This window comes from Oryzias melastigma, linkage group LG6, assembly GCF_002922805.2.
Source record: "Oryzias melastigma strain HK-1 linkage group LG6, ASM292280v2, whole genome shotgun sequence".
In the NCBI taxonomy this organism is placed as follows: Eukaryota; Metazoa; Chordata; class Actinopteri; order Beloniformes; family Adrianichthyidae; genus Oryzias; species Oryzias melastigma.
Genome location: NC_050517.1, coordinates 8,191,629 through 8,213,795, shown reverse-complemented (window position 1 = coordinate 8,213,795; position 22,167 = coordinate 8,191,629). Strand labels below are relative to the sequence as shown.

At 38.6% G+C, this 22,167-nt stretch overlaps 1 protein-coding gene across 2 annotated transcripts in view; it reads right to left on the bottom strand.

Annotated features, from left to right (window-relative positions):
• The window catches only part of grm8b (glutamate receptor, metabotropic 8b), a 45,593-nt gene that overhangs the window by 18,768 nt on the left and 4,658 nt on the right, over nt 1–22,167 (bottom strand). For both annotated transcript variants that reach the window (XM_024264368.2, XM_036212243.1), the window contains exons 3-7: nt 6,512–6,728; nt 5,587–5,722; nt 3,559–3,713; nt 3,340–3,477; nt 522–722 (exon numbers count right to left, since the gene is read on the bottom strand). In XM_024264368.2, coding sequence (XP_024120136.1) covers nt 522–722; nt 3,340–3,477; nt 3,559–3,713; nt 5,587–5,722; nt 6,512–6,728 — 847 coding nt within the window. The remainder of the gene's footprint in view (nt 1–521; nt 723–3,339; nt 3,478–3,558; nt 3,714–5,586; nt 5,723–6,511; nt 6,729–22,167) is intronic.

The window sequence follows — 22,167 nt, the reverse complement described above, 5'->3', positions numbered from 1 at the left end:
ACCAATATTTTGTCCCACCTCTAATGGATAACAGGTCAATGTAAGGCTTGGGTCATCTACACCCCATAAGATAGCACAAAGAGGTAATTACTTGAGACAACACATGGCCATGGGGCTGCACGGTGGCGCAGTGGTTAGCGCTCTCGCCTCACAGCGAGAAGGCCCCGGTTCGAATCCCGGCTGGGACCTTTCTGTGTGGAGTTTGCATGTTCTCCCCGTGCATGCGTGGGTTTTCACCGGGGACTCCGGCTTCCTCCCACCGTCCAAAAACATGCTTCATAGGTTAATTGGTGACTCTAAATTGCCCCTAGGTGTGACTGTGAGAATGAATGGGTGTGTGATTGAGGCCCTGAGACAGACTGGCGACCTGTCCAGGGTGTACCCCGCCTTCGCCCTTCAGTAGCCGGGATAGGCTCCGGCACCCCGTGACCCCGAAAGGGAAGAAGCGGTCAAGAAAATGGATGGATGGAACACATGGCCATGAACTGGAAGACGCACAGACACAGAACAGGATATCTCACCATTAAAAGTGACAGCATGAATGTGAGCCAAGAGCTCCTTCCCATCAATGTTGGTCATGCGTGGACACAAGCCAGGATATCCGCTGCAGAGCTCCCGGTGCATATGGTGCAGAGCGTGGGCCATCGCATAGACGGCGTCCATGACAAACTGCACTTTACCTTCTTGCTCATAGATTGAGTCACGGCCAATTTTCTCCAACCCTAGGTGCAAAAAGAGAAATAATCCCTTTAAATCTCAAAGTTGGTTACACTACTGCTTTAAGATTTTTACTGCCTGTTCCAATAAAAAGGTAAGCTGTCAACAACATATTGCAGCCATATAACAATCCAACAATTTAACCCCCTTTTTCTCTGGTACAGCAATGCAACCGTTTATTTACATTTTATATAACTGCCAATTTTTTGTTTTTGTACAAAAAAAAAATCAGGATTTCTGACTTCAGCCCATCATCAGCCTGCATGTTTCTCATGTTACGCTGCTTATCAAGCTTTGCTGAGGCTGAACAAAAACAGGTGTAGAAAAACATAAAAAAGGTTCCAGGATGGTGGGATCTGAGGACTAGAGTTCACAAACATTAGTGCACAGTAAATCTCCTACATAACTGCTGAATTAAAGTCTTTAAAAAAGGTTTGTTTTAGAAGAGGAACTACAAAGTAAAAGAAAAGTTTATAGTGTGTTCTTATTCTCGCATTACAACTGCTCTTCACTGGGAGTATAGGGGTGAAGCACACTGAATTTCACAGTGAACAGCATGCAGTGCAACATGTTCTCTCCTTCAAATCCAGACTTTCCCATCTGATCGTCAAACGCAGAAGTTTGAATTATCACCTCACAGACTGCTCCACAGTCAAGTACTGGTGATGTTCGCACCAGCCCATCTGACAATTAGCATTAGGCTTGTCAGTGTGAAGCTTGCATGCCTGGCTGAAAAAATCACTTCCCATGAATTTTGTCCTGCTCTGTTTCATTCATCATAGAAATGTCAAACTTTTACACTTTTCAGGAATTTGTAAAAAGTAGTTTCCTTAAAGAAAAGACAGAAACTTACTGTTTGCTTCAGTAATTAAACCATAGTCAGAACTTAACTCCTAAAGCCTCGACAACACGAAGTAAACATTGAGTTATCATTTTCATTAATTCAATGCCTAAAACCAAAAAAAAGAAATTTTCTTGTAAATATAAAAATATAAATATATTTCTATGCTCATATAACTACTGGGCACAAGATGGCTATTTCAAAAGTAAAGTACATCTGTAATAGTTTTTTTTTTTTTTTTAACCTTTTTTGAGCCAAGGTACACTTTATCCTTGACATAAATCACAAGGCACACCAGCAACCAAAAATTTAAAAAAGATAAAAGTCTGTTTCACTGTCCAGTCCCTCCACGATCTAAAGTGCATTTTTTGTAATAATAGAGGCACAAAAATGTGACTTTTTGCCTAAAGTTCCAATAAAAGTTGCGATAGCTTTCAATAATCAATTTTAACTAAATTAGTTGAAAATTTGAAGAGGTAGTTGTTTTTCCCTCAAATTTATTGAAATGCAATTTCATGCAACCTCACAAAAACAAATAAAAAGAACTTCTTTCTAAATGTTTATTTATATATGTATATGTTTGTGCAAGTACAACAGAGTATTAGGGCCACCCAAAATTTAAAAAGTAATGTTACAAGTCATTTTTTTCGTAATAATTAAATTATGACTTTTCATCTTGTAAATTTACAAGATTAAAAGTTTTAAATTTAGCCCAATAATTTTTAAAGTTATAAATATACAACTTTATTCTCGTAATTTAGCAGTTACAACTTATTTTTCCGCAAATTTACAAGATTTAGAGTTGTAACTTAAAAAAAAAAAAGTTTGTAAACTGGCCCTGTTGTGTGCAAGAGCTATTCTTGAACAAATAAATGATTAAAGCATGTTTGATCAATTTTAAACATTAAAGACCAACAGGTTTAAAAGTTTAATTGTAACTCCACAAAAACCTGATCAGGCGGAAGTTGGATTTTTTGTCTAAATCAAAAATGTAACTATGTTTAAATGTAGCTGTTTTATTGCCTTGTATTTTTAGTTGATAAAATTGTTAGACACCATCATTTTTGTTTTGTTAATAAGGGAAATGTGTTGTCTATGGAGCAATTTTGAGGCCAATATTGTTTGAAAACAGACTATGATAGCACAGACAATATTCTGATCGTAAACGAAAAAAGAGTTGAAACTGAAAAAAAAATTTGAATAAGAAAAAAAGTATTGAAATTAAAATTTTGTGTTTTGAAACCTAAAAAAGTAATATTTGAAGCTGAAAATAATCAAGTTCATTTTAGTAGCAAAAAAAGTTTTGGAAATTTTACATTTTTTTTTTTGTACAAACATAATTTTTTTTTCAAAATGTTTTATTTGGGTTTCAAATATTTTTGGCCCTGATTTGGCTGTGACTCCAAAACAAACACAACTCTAATGCACCTATTAGTGTGCAGATTGAATGTAACCATCTTTTGTTTCCTCCCGGCTGCAAGTAAAACTGTAAAATATATGTTTTTGACTCTTGAGTTTTTTTGATTTTATTTTATTTTTTTGTATGTCTGCAAAACTGTGTACTATTTAACATCTCTTTACAGTTCATTACAATTTCTGGTCTTCATTCAATGTTTCATTTATGTTCGAAAGAAAAAAAAAACGGTGATAAAGACAGATTTTTAAAGGTTTATTCCTACCCAGACTCCAGTGGCCACTGGTTACGTTTTATTCTTAGACCTCAGATATAAAGCAAGAGAGAAAATACTGCTAAGCCTAAACTGCTCCAGACTTTTGAATACCTGTACATTTTTTAGGACCACCAGGTTTTTTGCCATGCATTCCCAGCTTGCAGCCAAAATTTTCCTCCCAAAACTCAGCAAACCAGATGTTCCTGCGGTTGTTTGACAGAGAGCGACTCTTGAAATGACGATCAAATGCTGAAAAAAACAAACAAAAATAAGTTACTTTGTTCCTGTCTTATTGCAAAATGTGTCTTTTTTGGCTGTTTATAGCCTCACCATCCACTGAAGTCCTTCTTGGTAGAATGGTTATGGCACCTTCGGCAACTTGCTCCTGCTGAAGGACTGGAGAGATTTTAGAGCCCCAGCTGTCGGAGCCCACCCATAAGAAGTGACCTGTTAGGTTGTTCCGCTTGGCAGCGTCCAGAATTCGCCTTCCAGCATAATGAGCAACAAACACCACAGGCATGAAAGAAAAAAAGAAGGAAGAAGTTGTGCAAATTAACACTAAATTCATTCAAGTTTGAAGTTGTGTCAAGGTGCCCCACATAAAACAACAAACCCACTCTATGTCCAAACCCTCAAGGTCCGGTGTCCTACATGTTTCTCTAAGACATTCTCATCCCCAAGTTGTCACATATTGACGTGTGGTTTAGGACCCCTTTGCGCCACATTTTGACGTTTTGGGTGTTCCCAACTTGTCGTTATTGGACTGGCTGTTTGTAAAATCAAGGGCCCAACCCTCGGGATGCGGTGCCTGATGTGGTACCGGATGTGGACTGGTCCTCGGCGCGCATCCGGTACTGCTACCCAAACTCTGCATCAGATGCAATATTGGACCCGAACTGGTACCAGACAAGGTACTGGGTGCCAACCGGTCCTAGGTTAGGGTACCGGTGGGCTCCGCGTCCCAGTACTGTACAGGTTCTGGTTGGCGGCCCTTAGGTTGAGGACCTCTGATTTAATGGGAACAGCCAGCATGTTAAAAAAACAACAAGTTGGGGACATCCAAAACGTCAAAAAGTGACGCAGAGGGGTCTTTAACCAAACGTCTCATATGTGGTGAGTCGGGAGTGAGAATGTGTTGGAATTTCAACCAACCTGCCACTGAAGCTCCTATTAGCTAAACACACCTGATCCAGGATTTCTGGAAAACCAGCAAAGGCCTGGATTTGGACACTTCTGCTTTATGCAGATGATCTTCTGTTATTTGTACTTAGAGGTGAAGATTAAATTAAAAAATTTAAATCTATACAAAAGCAACTTGCTTTCACTTAATATGTCCTAAGTCATTTTTGGAGAAAACTAATCTATCATTGAAGATTACACATCACAGATTTGTTTCTCTCAGAATAACTGTGACAAGAGAGTTTTATAATCTTTCTAGAAAGAACTTTGTTAAATTAAAGTAGATGGTACGACAAGAGTTCTCCTAATGGGCTTCTGTATACCTCTCACTAATTGAGAGAGTAAATGTAGTCAAAATGTCTGTACCACCGTAATTTCTGTATTTATTTCAGTTCCCATCCCTAAAGGAAATTGGATTTGCAGAACATTTGATAGTAGAATAGATGTACTCCTCTATCATGTGAAGGTTTTAGAACTCTCAAAGGTTATTGGATGTTTCTAGATATGGCAGGTGGAATATCATAGTTAGTAAGTTTATACCTATGGGTCATTTGTACAACAATACACCAACAACGGAGATAAATTCAGAGAACATCATGAGCGTGTAAGAGACCAGATGGGAATTTATAACAATAATAAATGCAGAATGTTTAAGACATTGAGAAAAACCAAGAAAATCTAATTAAAAGCATCCAATCCTTTTTGATCAACATGTGAAAAACAAGGTTTAGTTCATTAAAAAGTAAGTAAAATCTCAATTAAAAGTTTAACATGGAAAATCCGTACTGACTAGCTTCCCAGTTTTACATGTTCTTTTTCTTGTTTAGTCAAAGATCTTTTTTTATTATTTCTGAATTTGTACTTTCTTTTATATTATCCATTGATTTTGTTCTCTGCACAATGCATTGTTTTGCCAAAATAAAAGTCATAATTTTCTATTGATTGTTTCAAGCTGTCCTTTAGGATATTTTTTTAGCTTGATAATAAAATTGAACGTTTTCCTTGGTTTCTGAAAAAAGTAAAAAAAAAACGATATATTCGAGCAAGATATTCCTATAGTGTAATAATATTATGGGTTTTTAACGTCCCTTTTGAATCTTTTCCAAGGACTCATCTACAGTAAAACATAGATTTTTGTAAATATGATTTTTATAGCATGATTTAATTGTTTTTATTTACCTGATATCGTCCTCATTGGTAAACATAATAACAGCTCGAGCATTGGGCGTCTCCAGCAGACGGAAGATGATCTTGTCAAATTCTTGAGGTCTCGGCTCCCGAGGAATCTTTAGAGACTGAGCAATGCACACCCAACCTGAGGGAGGAAAGAGCAGAGATGAGGAGGTCTGGAGGAACAACTGGTGATAATTTAGCTACTAAACTGAGACTAATTCTTGCTCAGTTTGGAACCACAAGACTTCCAATCATTAGTTAAGATCTACTGATTTGACTGGTAGGTTGTTCCAAACATCTTGGGGAACCAACCGTGGATGTATTTCTCGCATACTTCCGTCTATTTATGTCATCTCAGACACACTCCATGATGTTGAGTGGTGGCTTCTTCTTCTTCTTTATGATACAGGATTTTCTGTACCTGTATATTTGGGGTTGTTGTCTTGCCGGAAGACAAATTGGAGCTGATCATACACCTCCCTAATGATATTCCATGAAAGATTAGTATGCGCTTATATCGTACTTATCTTTTGGCCTGTAATGCTCAGCATTGATAACACTCTTCGACCATTGATGCGGTGAATGGGAATCTTCTGATTGTGACGGTTTTGTAACGCAACTCTTTACCAACGTAAAGGCAGTTTTGTATGCAGCACAAGGCTGCGTTTCTCTGCTTCATAATCCACTGGAATACGTTTTTTTTTTCTTTTTATGTGCCCGATAGTTGCAAACCAAATTAGTTTTCATCTTTTTCTTGAAGATTACAAACGAGACTGCTGTGTGCTGAAATGAGCAGGTCATTCCACAATGTGGGGTCAGAGAACTAAAAAGTTTAGCTTCTAATTTTCTTGCCATGTTGTACAGAAAGCACCAGTTTTACAGCCTCTATTCCAGGTCATGTATCAGTTCCATAGCAGACTGAATGTCTTACCAGACTCTCTGGAGATCTGGACGAAGGCCTCAACTCCGCTCTCGCCGTAGTTCCCCTCAGAAGCCAGCGTGGACACGTAGTTCCAGCCCAAAGCGGTGACAATGTCCAGCATGGCCTGAGCCTGGTAGGAGTCTGGCGGAACCACACGGGAGAAGAAGTCGTACCGAGTCTTGTCACTTAGTTCTGGGGCAGTTGAAGCGTAACTGATCTGAGGTATCTGAGAAAAGACGACACAGAACACAAATGTGAATGAGGGTTTTCTGCTACTAAAGTCTGTCTCCTAAATCCATGTTGTTCATTGCATACAACCAGTAATTTAAATGTTTTTGCTCAAGCACTTCTGCAGGGATGACATGTAAAATAGACCGAACTTCTTGCTGATGGTTGCAAAGATATACAGCCTTTGTTAAACATTCCTTCTGTAAAATATGCCTCTCTTTCACCCTTTAGGTTCATGTGTTTACATTCTTTGGACTAATGCTGCATTCAAACCGACACGATTCAATTTACAGATGCGATCTGAGGTCCTGCGGCGCAATTTGGTGCATCTGACGTGGGATAACAAGGGACTCAGATTATGGCACGTGACTTTTTGAGTGACTCGATCAAGAGGTAGAAAAGAAATTCAAAATGACGGCTCGATATGAGGATTTTCCTCCTGAACTTCCATTGTTTCTTAATCCGCTGGAGCTGCCTAAGACTGTCCCGGTTACTGCATGGCGAAGGTGGTATACAACCTGGACAGGTCGGCAGCCTGTCACAGAGTCTATAGACCTGGAGCGATTGTGCCCACTATGCTAGCCAGCCGCCCAGTGGACAGCGTAGTAATACAAAGGAATCATTTCAATCTTTACAATAAATCACTAAATAGAAATTAGTCATTTGGTCACTTTTTCTTTTTATGTCTTAACCCTGGGATAATTGTTATGAATTCCTGGATATTTATTACTTTTTTAGTTTTTATGACATAATAATGACATGCTAATGATTCAGAGAGATAATAATATTGATCATGTGAATATTTTGTGTGGATTTTTGGGTTATAGTTTTGTATTTTTGAATTTGTATAAGGCTTTAATAAGCCCGTCTCCATTTCAAGCACATTTATCGTTCAGTTAAACAGAGATTCTCGTTCATGACTGATTATAAGTATCAGCAGGTGTATATATTTATCTGTTGTTGTGTTTGTACTATTTGAAATAAATAAACTAAACTAATTTTAAGTGCACTTTTATGAAATGTTCTTTTTAAAAGCCATCCACAAACCCAGCCTGTAATGACTCTTTCATGGTATGACCTGACCTTTGACTGGTTGGTCACACACAGCGGTGAATAGAGATAAAAAAATGTAAATTTTTTTTGTATTTTTTTCCACTAGGCTGGCTTAAAAAAGTGTTGCTTGTGTTGTGCATCAGTCAACCGATGAGTCAATACATGGCGACTTCTTTGCTGGAGGGGTTAGCCTGAGTTGAAGCTCACTCAAGGGGACTGAATGTGCAGCTTGGGCGGTGAAGTCATCCACTCTCTACACCAGCGTCTATTTTCTGTTTGGATTTTTTGTAAGATTTTAGCAACTTTGAAAGTTAATAAATTTGCATCTTTGTTTTGCATGTGTCCTCTTTGTGCTTCTGTTTCTATGACTCTTTACTGATGATTGAAAATAAGCACCAGCTGATGTTTCTCTCCATTACTAGACCAAATGTTAAAGGCAGCAGGTTTAGGGTTTGCAAATTCAGTCTAGAGTCTATTTATTTTGTTGATTGCCATTTTACAAATAACACAGATGCAAGTTAATGCATCTAGATTTAAAGATCTAATCTAAAAGAGAAACTGGTCTAAATGAGCACATTACTAGACGTGATTAAGTTCTTATGCTCCTCAGGTTTTCTTTAAGCTCCAATTGTGATCCAACAGGGTACAAGCAGTAGCAGTTATATTACAATAAGGCTGTTCAGGGAAGTGTGACAACAAAGCATGGATACAAAAGCAACAAAATCACTAATTTCTGATATGATTATACAATTTAGTCATGTCGAGAGGAAACAGCCTATGGTACATTCTGTAAAAGCCAGATTTCAATTCTACTTGAAATCTTCCTGTAGCCTTAAAATGTGTGAAATTATCAAATCTACAATCAATCCAGATGTAGGTTTGATTGTTGATCATTAACAACATGTTGTTGTTGAACATCAAGAACCAAGTTACATGAGACGTATTCTGACATGAGTCGGAGACTAGATCACTGCCTGTCATTAGCATCTCCCTAAAAATGTTAATTTATGACCATACCAAGCAGACAGAAAGAGTCACGATTTTCAACCCTTCCTCTTTCTGAAACCCACCCACGCTTCACTCTGTCAGGTTGGATCATTTCTATGAACTTGTGACAAAATGGTGCTGCTCCAGGCCTTCTGGGCCCGTCAAGCTACTTTACTACCATCGGCTTTATTCATTTAATATAACATGGTGATTTACCATATTATCATAATTGCGCTTGCTGCACCTCTTAGTTTATTGTTATGTGTATGGTTGTGTATGTTTTTAGCAGTGTGTATCTCTGGCATCTTGGCTCAGCACATCTTTTGATAACAGTAAATAACAGTAGACAACCTCCTTCAAATGTTGAGTTTTAGAGAGAAAGTAGATCATTTAAAACCAAATTACAAGCAAAGAAAAGTAAAATGGAAATGTTAAATGTGCAGATGTGAAAATAGGTTTTCAAGTGTGGTCATTTCTGGTAGTGTATTTACAGTATAAGGCCCTTCAACATCTCCGTTTGATACCAACAAGAGCCTGTCATCTGTCTTGATACACTTTCCAATCCCAGCCATCTTAGTCTAGCAGAGTAAGAGTACACAACTGATCAGAGGGAACATAGATGTGGTCATATTCCGTGTACAATGCAACAAATGCTAAATGTTTCTCCAACAAATAAATAAATAAATGACTATTTACCAACTGTGACCATAAATGAGTCGATTTTCCTGCCCATAAAAATCAGACAACAGGGAGTAATCAAATATGTCGAATATCTTCCAATTGAAAAAGACTTGTTGCTGCAACATTTCTTCTTGTCTTAGATTATGAGGATGTTTTTTACACACATAAATAGTGAATCGCGTATATTATATGGACCTTTCTACCCTACTTCAAGGGCCCAAAGTGTTTTTAAGTCACAGACCCATTCACACACTGGTGGTGGCTCCGCTGCTGAACACTGGCGCCAACCTTCCACCAGAGGCAATTTGGGGTTCAGTGTCTTGCCCAAGGACACTTCGACGGGTAAGGCAGGAATCGAACCCACAATTTGATGTTATTATGAAGGTCCAGGAAACAAAATCAATTACTGTATTTTATTCTGTTTTATTTCATCATATTCATTTATTTTTAGCATATCCTAATTCTATGACCTGTTTTGTGTGTGTGTTTTTTGCCTCTTGACCAGGACTCACTTTAAAAAGAGATCAAGGGATCTCTGAGATGAGCTCTGGGTCGTGACCGAAAGAACGAGATCCCGACTACAAGCGGCTGAAATGAGTTTTCTCCACAGGGTGGCTGGGCGCTCCCTTAGAGATAGGATGAGAAGCTCAGTCACCCGGAGAGAGCTTGGAGTAGAGCCGCTTCTCCTCCGTATCGAGAGGAGCCAGTTGAGATGGCTCGGGCATCTGGTCCGGATGCCTCCTGGACGCCTCCCTGGTGAGGTGTTCCGGGCATGTCCCACTGGGCGGAGGCCCCGGGGAAGACGCAGGACACGCTGGAGAGACTATGTTTCTCGGCTGGCCTGGGAATGCCTCGGGGTCCCCCCAGAGGAGCTGGAGGAAGTGGCCGGGGAGAGGGAAGTCTGGGCATCTTTGCTCAGACTGCTGCCCCCGCGACCCGGTCCCGGATGAAGCGGAGGAAGATGGATGGATGTATGGATGTATGGATCAAGGGATCTCAATGGGATTTTTTTTTCCTGGTTAAATAATGGTTAAATAAAAAAAATAATTAAATGAACTCTTACCGCACTGCAGAAAATAAAAAACATCAACTTTTTTATTTTAGCTAAAAACTACATAAACCTAATTAAAAGACCACAGGGAGCAATTAAATATTGACAAAACTAGTGGAAGTGGGACACACCAATGAAATGGGTGTTTTTATACGATGTTCTTGTAGGATTTTTCTCATGATATATAACACAATTTAAGATTAAAGTTAATAAAAAATAAGATAAAAAAATATATAAAGAAAATAAAGGATATTTACAGGATGAGAGCATAGTAGCTGAATATGCTGAGAATGCCAGTCAGCAGTGTTCAAACTTTGATCAAGAAGTGGACAGTGAGGGGTTCTGTTGAAACCAAACCACGGCCAGGAAACAAAAAGGTCTGCGACAACTGCCAGAGAAATCATTAAAGATGCAAAGACAAACCCACTAATAAGTTCAGCTGCGGTGGGGATGTTTCGAGACGTACAATATGGAGGCACCTGGAGAAAAATGGGCTGCATGCTTAAGTCACCAGAAAAAAGCCTTTTAAGCGCAAATACTACAAAACAGATCGCACACAAAGTGAGTGGAGGGATGAGACCAAGATTACAAATGTAACAAAAATAAAGTTTAGTCTCAAATACAAAAGGGGTTTAAACAAATATACACCTTGTGTGTCCAAAGATTCATAACCCTCTATTGTATCAGTAAAATCTGTCCAACTCAAGAGGACTTCAACTCGTCTGTTTGCTTTTCTGCTGGATGGGTTTAAACAGCAGGTTTAAACGTAATAATGACGAGATCAGATTACAAATAATGTATTTATTTTGTTTCATAAGTGATTATTAGGAGGATAATGCCCTTAATTTCTTCAGACTCGTTAACAGACTCGTCCGTTAACCTTGTTGGGTTTATCTCTTTCTCACAAAACTTCCAAATCCGGTGCTAAGTTTACACATGTGCAACTTTAAAATGTGGAAATGTTGCAAAATATGAGCTTTTCTGGAAGAAATCTAGTAGAAATTAGATGTCTAATTGTTGCATACTACAAGTGACTCTGTTCTGCTGGTGGGTTTAGTTCTTGCTTTTGCTTCAATCATTTAATTATGGTACATTTTACTATTTAGTTGTTTTCCTTTAGTTTTTGTTTTAATGTTTTTTGAGTTTTAAAGTACACTACCTTGTTTGACTGTTTGTTAAGGCACAATATAGGTTTAAAAAAGACATTTTGATTGGGTTTGATTATCAACTAAAGGACACTGCATTATCATTATTTTCATGACCATTTGCAAAATCCAATACCTGAAGAGATTAGATAACTGGATAGGCTCATTATGAAGTCCTCTTAATGCTGATGAAAAATCTATTAGTATTTTGTGTCGTTTGATAGATAGTATGATGGGTTTGCAAACATATATACATCTCAGGTCTTATTTAATAAATGAAAATCAAAACTTAGTTTTAGTTTTTTAGATAATTGATGCACAATAAATGGTGGTGTTTAAATTTACCTGGTGGTGGTTTATACCAAAGGATGATCAGTCCAAACAGATTTAGTATTTTTAGATTTTAAAAATCTCACTCATGAAGTTCAACATATTCCAAAGTAAACAGCAGTTAGCAGCAGTTGTTTATGCATTCCTTGAGATTAATGTGACTGCCCAGCAGTAGCTGAGTGTCAGCAAACACATGTCGACAGGCATCATGTCCTGCAGCAAATGGCGTGCATTTCCCTCGCAGAGCTTAACCCCAAAATGTCACGGTCACACAGGCGTGCCATGAAAAGAGGTGGGGAGATGATCATAGGAGACTCTTGATGCTAATCTGAGAGAACAACATTAGCAACGACATGTTCTGACATCATTATCCTAAGGCATCTCAAAAAAGAGGCAAAGCAACAACATTTTTTTCAAAGCTGGTATCCTGCTAACATCTGCAGGCGGAAGTTCATTTAGTTGGATTTACCTAAAGTACCCCTTCATTGTGACAGGCAATGAGTGGTCTTTTGTGTCCAGTGTCGTTTTCTAGGACATAGTTTCTGTAGAGCAGCAGGAGTTCATCAAAAATTTGCCTCTGAGTGGTGGGCAGGGCTCTTGGAGTAATCCCGCCCCCACTTTCCATCACTTATCTGTTAACACTATTTCCTGCTACCTTACAGCCCCTCACACCCTCAACCTGTCATTAGTAGTACAATAGAAATCTTAATATCGGAACTTTAGTCCAAACAGAACTGTCCAGCCATGCAGTTTTGAGCCAGATGCCACCGTAAATTGATCTTGTTGTCTACAAGTAGATGCATCAAAATAGATTGGAATAAGGAGCTTGTGGCCCGCCTAGTAAATTTTCTATGTCTTAAATCTGATCTATTTCAAATTCATCCAGATATACCACAGGAATATATAAGGGATAATACCCGATGAAGTGTGTGTTCTGAAAAATGAACGCACAACATGGAGGTCTGAAACATCCTCTGCTTCACGTCGAACGGTTGATTCCATGAAGTGTGTTCATTTCTCATAATGAACACTGAGGCGCATTCTCTCGCTCATGGTATTTAATTCAATTCAATTTTATTTATATAGCCCAAAATTTGTCTCATTGGGCTTAAATTTACAAAAGAAATAAATATTCAATCAATAATAAAGGGACCCTACCCTGAAAATTCTACTTTTTGAGCTTTTAAATTCATCTTACTGTTCCTTCCTCTCTATAAAGAACCCTAAAGCGGTATTTTGATCCGTTCATGCGTTTAAGAGAAATCCTCTAAAAACCTGCGCTGTTTGCAGCAGCCCCTCCCATACCCACAAAAACGAGCGGTTGGAAACGTGCTGATGTAAGATCGATGCCAACAGCTCCCTCCAGGAAGAGTCTGCTCTGACAGCTCCGCCCCCAGACTTACACAACACTCAATTTCTCTACTGTGAGATGCAGAATACTGTATATCTTCCAATTGTGTCCTTCTCTTCATGGGCGAAATACAGACATTCTGCCAAAGACTCTAGGATGACGTCATGAAATGGACAGCAGCAGCCGGAGCTTCAGGAATCGAGCCATTTTATATACGGGTAGGACATAACTCATGAAAAATAACTAATATTTCATAAATAATTTATTTTTTAGTGTTCCAAAGGTAAAATATGATAATATATATTAATATAGTTCACTCTGAAAGGCTTAAGAAAATCATGGTATGGCCCCTTTAAGTACTTTATTCATGTTATTTCTTCAGTTTAGATAGCTTTTTCACAAAAAGCTGACTTTAAAAGCTGACTGTTACAGTAACATGGCAATATGTTAGTGAGCCGGAAGCCGACACAGAACTCAACTGCAGCGGCAGTGTGTGTTGCACATTTAAAAGATGTGGGCAATTGTGGATTTTATTTATTTTTCTTTTTTTTTCTAAAGTTAAGACTTCAGGAGCAGCTAGAACACAAATGGCACATAATCAGTCTTGTGTGTTTGATTTCACGGCAGGTCAGGAAGACTCCACTCTTCTGACCTGCTCAAAAAATGGAAACTTCTCTTGTGGTAAACCAGAAGAACGCACCATTCAGTACGCTGAATAATGTGTCTTATGAATAACTAACTGAAGAAAAAAAATATACCGAAGATAAGCCTAACATTATGGGTGGGGGGGTTAACTAATACGTCAATATGAACTCCTTTACCTTACAAAAAGAAAGCAATATAAATGCTAATCGTCACAATATGTTAAATAAAGCATCAGTTCAGAGAGAAAATTCACCTTTTACCGTTTGTTTTTGTCGGCACCATGACGCAAAAGAAAGTTTTACATAAGCCTGCAAAGTGATGCAAAACATTTGGGTTGAGTGATTGGAACATTATTTTCAGGTGTGCATTATCACCGTGGTTTATCACTTTTCAATCCACACCCAGCAGCCAATCAGAATCGAGTATTCACCCGGACCATGGTATAAGAGTTTATAAATGATTTATAAAAAAGATTGACAGTACATGTCTAAAAATGTAGTTAATTAGTAACGAGGTTTTTGAAAGCATTTACTAACACTTTGTAAATGAGCTTACAACTTAAAGAACCATCTCTAAATAACTGATTGTAAATCATTCAATGCTTGAATTTAAATCTTTAATTGTTAGTGTATGAAATCTTAAAATGCCATTAATAAACACATCATAGTACTCATTTTAAATCAAGATAAAGTGTAAATAACAACACTTATAAGAAAGTTGCTTAATAAAGTAGTAGTGGTGCTTTTTAAATGATTCATTAAAAGTTAACTCATGCTCAACTAATGCTTCACTAAAGCTTAAAAGTGTGTAGTTATCATAAAGTGTTACTGGGTATTTAAGTAATAAAATTGTCATCAAAATTTAACAGAAAAATAAATTAAGAAAGAAGAATTCAAGTTTGAAGGGTGTATTCAGACTAGGAATGTCGGTTTGGATCGAGTCCACTTTTTGAGTCCTGAAGAGTGCATTTGGTCTGCATTCAGACTGGCGTCCACTGAAGATTTCTGTTTAGAACCAAACCTTGTGAACAAAACCACGACTCTTCAGTCATTGGCCAGCAGTTACGGGGGCGGGTCAAAACAAAAAGAGAAAGTTGAAGGTGTTAGATGCTGCGGTTTGCCAGGATTTGAACGTATTCAAAATATTTATTTTGCTGATTGATTTTGAGGGTCTGTATGAAGGAAATGGTTGAAGACCTTTTACTTTTACTTTGTTACAGTGGAGGAATACTGCAAGACTGTTCTACTGGGGACCTTATGAGGTACGCCAATAAGTGATGTGAACACTGAGTGAGAAGCAATGTGGATCACGTTCACAGTTTTTTTTTAATGAGCACATTTCAATTAGTTCCTTTGTTTCATCGTTGTGGTGTTATGGCGTTTTTTTAAGAGAATTCTGTTAAGGAACTACAATAAAGCTTTTAGGATGATGTTTTAGCTGTCAAAATTAACAGTCCAACAAGTAAACAGTTGGACCTAATATTTATTTTTTACTGGCATAACAATTAATGCTTCACATTTGTTCAGGGCTCACCGATCGCCTCGTTTCTAACATGTAAGAATGATACAATGGATGAGTCTCACTGGTTGAAGTTATAGCTAAAGGTGTCCTGGATCAGTTTTAGGTTAGAGAATTGGATCGATTCATCAGACCATTTAAAATGAACCAAAATCCAAAGTGAATCAAATCAACGACTACAAATATTGAATCATTGTTCTACTTCTACTGTCAAAAATGGTATGTTTATGTACTAATAACTTAAAAACTACACAGTAGGAGTACACAAGGCTTCATGAGGAGAGATTTGTTGTGTGTATTCAATTTTTTTTGTAGTCATACAAAATAATAACTCATTTTATGAAGACAGAAAGCAGTGACAATCGCGTTTCATGCTCTGCTGTAAACAGTATAATGGGGCGGGGGACTTGACCACGGCTGAGCGAGCGGCAGCCCCTGGCCCTCGGGCACGGCTCGAGAAGCGCATGCTTCTGGAAAACACTGCTGCGGGAACCGCTGACCTGTCAGCAGGCACCCTGGTAGGATGGCTGCGTCAGACGGGGCGTCTTGGTTCCGTTTCCCGAACCGCAAGAAACGCTCCTGCAGGCCAAAGTGGTCCTACGCCGGGGACGGACTCATTTCCTGATCCTATCCATCCTGGTCATTCCCAAAGAGAATCTCAACATCTTCATCTGTGTTACCTCCAGCTCTGCCTCCTGTCTCTGAACCAACAACATACTGCTCTCACCACAATCTTCTACACATTTCCTTTCATTCTTTCACACGATTCAGACTTGAAAACTTCCTCCACCTGTTCCAACCTGCATCTTCACCTCCTTCCCACACTTCCCATTGGTTCTCCTTCCTCACCTCTGCTCCCTGTAACCTCCACTTGAGTTCTTGTCATTTACACACATAAACTTAGTCTTGTTGCAGCTGACCTTTATTCTTCTAGATCAGGGGTCTCAAACTCAACTCAGCCGGGGGCCGCTGGAGGCGGAGTCTGAGTGAGGCCGGGCCGCATCAGGATTTTCACAAGAAAAGCTCTGATAAAACATTCCAGTGTTCTCAGATATCTTTGTTTAAAACACTAATTAATTTATTTAATTCGTTATTTTATTTTAAAAATGAATAAAAAAATCAATCATTAAAGAATAAAAAAAAATAACAATGACCATAAAGCAGATACAGACGACTGAACTGATTGACTGATTGACTAGAACAGTGTTTCTGAAATGGTGGGGAGCGCCCCCTGGGGGGGATGTGAATAAAAACATGTTTACATTAGTTATGGATACTGTGCATAATCCTACAAAGTGTAGGATTACACAACCTAAAAATGCATTTGGTAGCAGAAAATGTCGCTGTTTACAGTGAACCAATGAAAAAGAACTGAATCTCTGAGAAAAGCCAGAATTCATCAATAATGTGGAGGGAAACAAGGAAAGACTTGTTATTACTTTGTAATACTTTGTTTTGGAAGTATTCTTAAAAAAAAAAAAGAAAGGAAAAATAATAAATAAAATAGGTAATTTAGAAGATTTTATTAATATTCTTTCATGATAATAAAAGTAAGAGATATATGTTTAATGTGAGCAAATTAACTAATGACACAGAAGATATTTGCAGCCTTGGTTCAGTCCCACCTCCAACTTCAACTCCTCTGCTTCACCAACAGAACATCTCTCCGCTATCTCACAGCTCTCATCCATGTCCTGAAGACCTCCAACAATCTTCTTTGTCCAACCAGACTTCCTCATCCAAACCACAGCTCCTCTCTCTATGTTCTGTCAAAGACTTTCTTTAGATCTACAAAGACACAATTCAGATCCTTCTGACCTTCTCTGTTCTTCTCCAGAAACATCCTCAAAGCAAATATTGCATCTGTGGTTCTCTTTTGATGCATGAAACCAAACTGTTGTTCACAGATGTTAATTTCTGATTTCAGTGTAGCTTCCACTCCTGTTTCCCATAACGTAATTGCGTCATCTTATTCCTTTGTAGGTTCTCTGCAGATCTCCTTCCTTCTTCAAAATTTAACCAGAACATTTTCTCCTAGATTCATCAGCAGACCAATTAAACTCTACAGCAGGGGTGTCAGACTCCAGGCCTTCAAGATCGGCCTCTTGCTGGTTTTCCAGAAATCCTGCTTTATCTGCCGCTGATTACCTGGATCAGCCTTCTTTAGCCAGTAAGGAGCTTCAATGGCAGCTTGGTCGGGACACATTTTGGACACCAGCCCTTGAGGCTTGGATTCTGACACCCCTGCTCTACAGCCACCTCTCCTAAACTCCTCCATGTTGTGTCAGTATGTCAGGTACGCTGTCAGCAGTGATGTGACATTCTGTATGGAGGCTTCAAGGCATCTGTCGAGTGGTGGAGGAGGAATTTATGTGAAGTGCATATCCAGGCTTGCTTCATTTTTACTCTAAGATTTTTTCCCTTGATCTTTCTATCGTTCTTGTGGAACATGTCAGCATGTTTCTATCTCTGTTATTGATCCTCCTTTCCTGCAGCTCATTCTTCCATCTCTATATCTCTGCTCCACCTGTGCAGATCCACCTCTTTCTCCTTTGTGACCAACCTGCTGCTCATCCAGCCTTTGACCTTTAACCACCATCACCCAAACACACGTTCATTGACAACATAGTCAAACTGAATTGCTGCCTTACAACAAAAATCCATGTTTTCTGGGTAGATAAGGAAAAAATATTAATGAGTGAATTTGATTTAAACAAAAAGTCTAACTCCACACTTGTTTTGTGTGTCAACACAGAACAAGAGAACGATTAGAGATGAATAACAAAAACATCCACTTTGACACAAGATTTTGGTAACAAATCCCACATATATGATGTTTAGAGACTCGTAGATCTGATCATAAGAACCACAATGGGAAACTGTAACATACAAAACAAAATATCTACTTTTCTTTTCTGCTTATTGCTACAATTCTGATTATTGCTGACAATATCTCTAAAGAAATGTGTACACTTCACCTGTATTGTTTAGAGACTTGCAGAAAATTAACTAAAATATATACGTAAGTTAAGCCCTTAACTATTAAACTTGCTCAGACAGGTTGGTCTAGATTTTGGTCCTATTTATACCCATCTAGGTTCCATTATCTGTTTATAAACTAACTTTACAGAGGATTGCCAGCTTAGTGAGCAAAATAAGTGAATCACACAAGAGGACATCACAATTACCTGTCGCTTGAGTAGAACTGGCAGCACCAAATGAATAGAAAACATCTCCTACAGCGGTTGGAGCTGCTGACACATTCAGACACGAGGACTGAGCCATAGAGAAGCAAAGATTAGCGTGGGAGTGTGGAGGAAACGCAAATGAAGCATGAATTGTGCACGGAAGCAGAAAAAGAAGATGCGACTTCCACTTTTAAAACAGCTCCAGAGATGACAGCGTCCTCCTCTTCCTCCACAAGACTCATTCGGGCAAAAAAAAAAAAAAAAAAGCCATCATCAGTCCAATAAATGTCAGGTAAACGTCTGCTCTCATCAGCGTTGCTTTGTGCCATGACTCAACATTCATCATCCATTTCACAGCATGTCAGTGAGGATGAGCGGGGCGGGAGAGAAGCCTCGAGCTGGCCTGATTTAAAACTGAGCAGAGAAGATGACAGACAAAATGCTTAAATATCCGCCCAGGAGTTTTTGTGCAAAGCATTTTATATTTTAACTGTTGGGTTTCTAGCACATCACTTCTTCAACAGTCTACTCAATTCTTGTTTCGCATGGAAGCCAAACTCTCTACTTTCAAGCCCGGTTTAAACTTCACAGCAATCGGCCATCATATCCACAGTCACACAGTCTACTTCACAGTCAGGTTGGCTGGTTTTGCTTGTGACTGTGTTGAACTTCTGAGTGTTTATACTTAAAGCGATGTGATTGTCATTGGGGCAATTCCGTTTTGATACCATGCAACCCGAGCAATTACAAATCGCTTTGAAGTATTAACCAGGCCTTTGGGCACAGGTTTGATGTTTATTAAAAAGAAATAGAAAGTGAGTATTTGCACATAATTTTTCCAAAATACGTGCAGCCGGTGCAGAGCTTTTTTCTTGGCCGCATGGACCCAGAGGTTAAGGTTAGGACTACGGTTTAAACCAGCAAAAGATTCCTGAGTGCGGCTGTCTCTGCAGCTCACCGCTCCCCCAGGGGATGGGTCAAATGAGGAGAGCACATTTCACGCACCTAGGTGCGTGACAGTTGGTGGAACTTTAACTTTAAGTTTGACTTTGTATCCATGCAGCCAACAACATAATTCTGCCTTGGACACACTTAAAATACATGCGAGGAAGGCAGCAATGTCCATCTTGGCTGCACGTTTTACGTGAGACCAACATGAGTTTTCAGCATTTTTTGTGAATGTAAAAACATTAAAATAACATCAACCCAAAAAAAATAAATAACAATAGTGTGTTGCTCCAAAAAGTCTTAGCAAAAATCCATCTTCAGAATGTGCTGAATGGTTCTTGGGGTCACAGTGCTGCTGGAGCAAACCCTCAACAGGTCACCAGTCTGTGGCAGGACCGCACACTCACATAACTAGGGACACTAGAATCATTAGCCTACAAAACCTGTTTTTGGACTGTGGGGGGAATCAGGATTGCCTAGAATGCCCGATGAGAATATGCAAAGTCCTCACTGGAAGAGCGTTAGCCACTACACCATTATGCAACCCCAGCAAAGTTCTATAGTTTAAAATTTTATTTATAAAAGGCATTCATTTCTTATTAAGTTGTGTATAGTTAAAACCAAAGATCAGTCTTTATCAGGGGTGTCAAACTACGGGCCAAAATCCAAAACACGCCTTAGGTCGTGGGCTGGACAGGATAAACATTTATTGAACACTCTAAAATTAAATTTTTAAAACTTCAAAACCTTAGTCTTTTGCATCATTATGAACTAGATATGCAGCATTACCTCCAATAATGGTAGTGCGAATGCTGTAATCTGAATTTGGCAGCTGAAGATCCAAAATTGTCTAAAAAAGCATGAGCAAGAGAGAGATTTGTAGTATTGTTTTAGGATTTGATGATTCACTGATGGTTTCAGCATCTGAGGGGGAACATGTGTTAAAATGGAATAATTTGTTCTTCAACCCCTCCTAATTTTATCAAGTATTAGCAGGTTTTATCAGACCTCTATGCTATATTTTTTTATCTCTTCTGTTCAACAGGTAATTAAGAAGGTATGAAAACTGCTAAAGTCTTCCAATTTCTTAATACAAGTGACATACATTACTCTAATAGGTACAGGCCAGAATGTTTGTCTAAAATATCAGAAAAGTTATTTGTTCACAAACTACACTATTAATAAATTGTATTTGTTGTGTTTCTTTCAAGGGACTCAATGTCGCCTTACAGCAGAAAATACACAAATTTACAAAAATAGTAAAAGTGCAATATAAGAAAAGAAGAGCAAAAACAAATTGCAAAAAAGGAGATATAAATGGCAGTCAAAATGTTTTTCTTTCAAAGTGATACAGACTTAGCATGTCAAAAAAAACAACATATTTCAACAGCAAAACTATAATGCAGGCTTTGTAATGCCACGTCTGCCATTGTCTTTGAGACACATGGACAGTAGTGCTAATCCGGGTCAGAAGTGATGACACAGGAAGTTATAGGAAGACTCTGGGCCCATAACAACATGCCAACGCAACTTGAAAATGTGAAAAACATGAAAACCGAAAAGACAAAAGAGACCAATGCAATCTCTACAAGGTCTAATGTCTAATTAATGCTATGGTCACATATACAACTGCCCCCATCAGTAGAATTGTCAAGATTAGCTGCCACCCACCACCTAATTTTTATGGCATGGTCATGAATGCAGACAGCAGCAGTCAGTCGTGAGGGGATGACATTATTACAAAATCAGGTGACAGCTGGGCGGCCACAGGGCAGTGGCAGCCAGATCTCTGACCAGTTGCAACTCTGTCTGGACGATGTGTAAATGTCTCCAGCCTCCCGATAGTCCAAACAGTGGATCTGATGTCAACTATTTCACTAAGTGAAAATATTATCAATACCAACATTTTATGACGTCTATTTATGAATCCACTGTGTTCTGATAAAGAAAATGTGGATGTTTTATTTAAAAATTACATTTAAACAGATTGATTTTTTCCCAAAAAATCTTAAAACACAATGCATTGTGGTCTATTTTTGCTAATGGAGTGAGTATGAATGCACGCTGTTTTTTTGCAAAGACTTTTGGGAAATTTCTAGTGCACTTGATTTTGGAATGGTAGATTTGGACAGCACCATAAAATGGCAAACACATTATATAGTGAGTAGTGAAGGGATTCAGACATAGCCACTGTCATTGTTGGGACACGCCATCTTTGGGGTGTACCATCCTGTTTATACCCATCATGCTTACAAATGTTTCTAAAAAACTCATTTCGGTCTCCACGTAGAGACATTTCAGCATATGTGACCATAGTCTAAGAGAAGCTTCTCTGTCAGCCTCAATGACATGATGTCCTCATGTGTGCTTCTGTGCTGGATGTCCCTCAAGGCTCTTTATTAGGACCACTTTTATTTTCACTACTTGCTTCCTCTTGGTGACATTCTGTGTAACTTCAGCTTTTCTTTTAACTGTTATGCTGATATTTGCTAAATGGATATACTCTTTAAAGCAGAGTGGTTTAAATTAGGTCCTCTTAG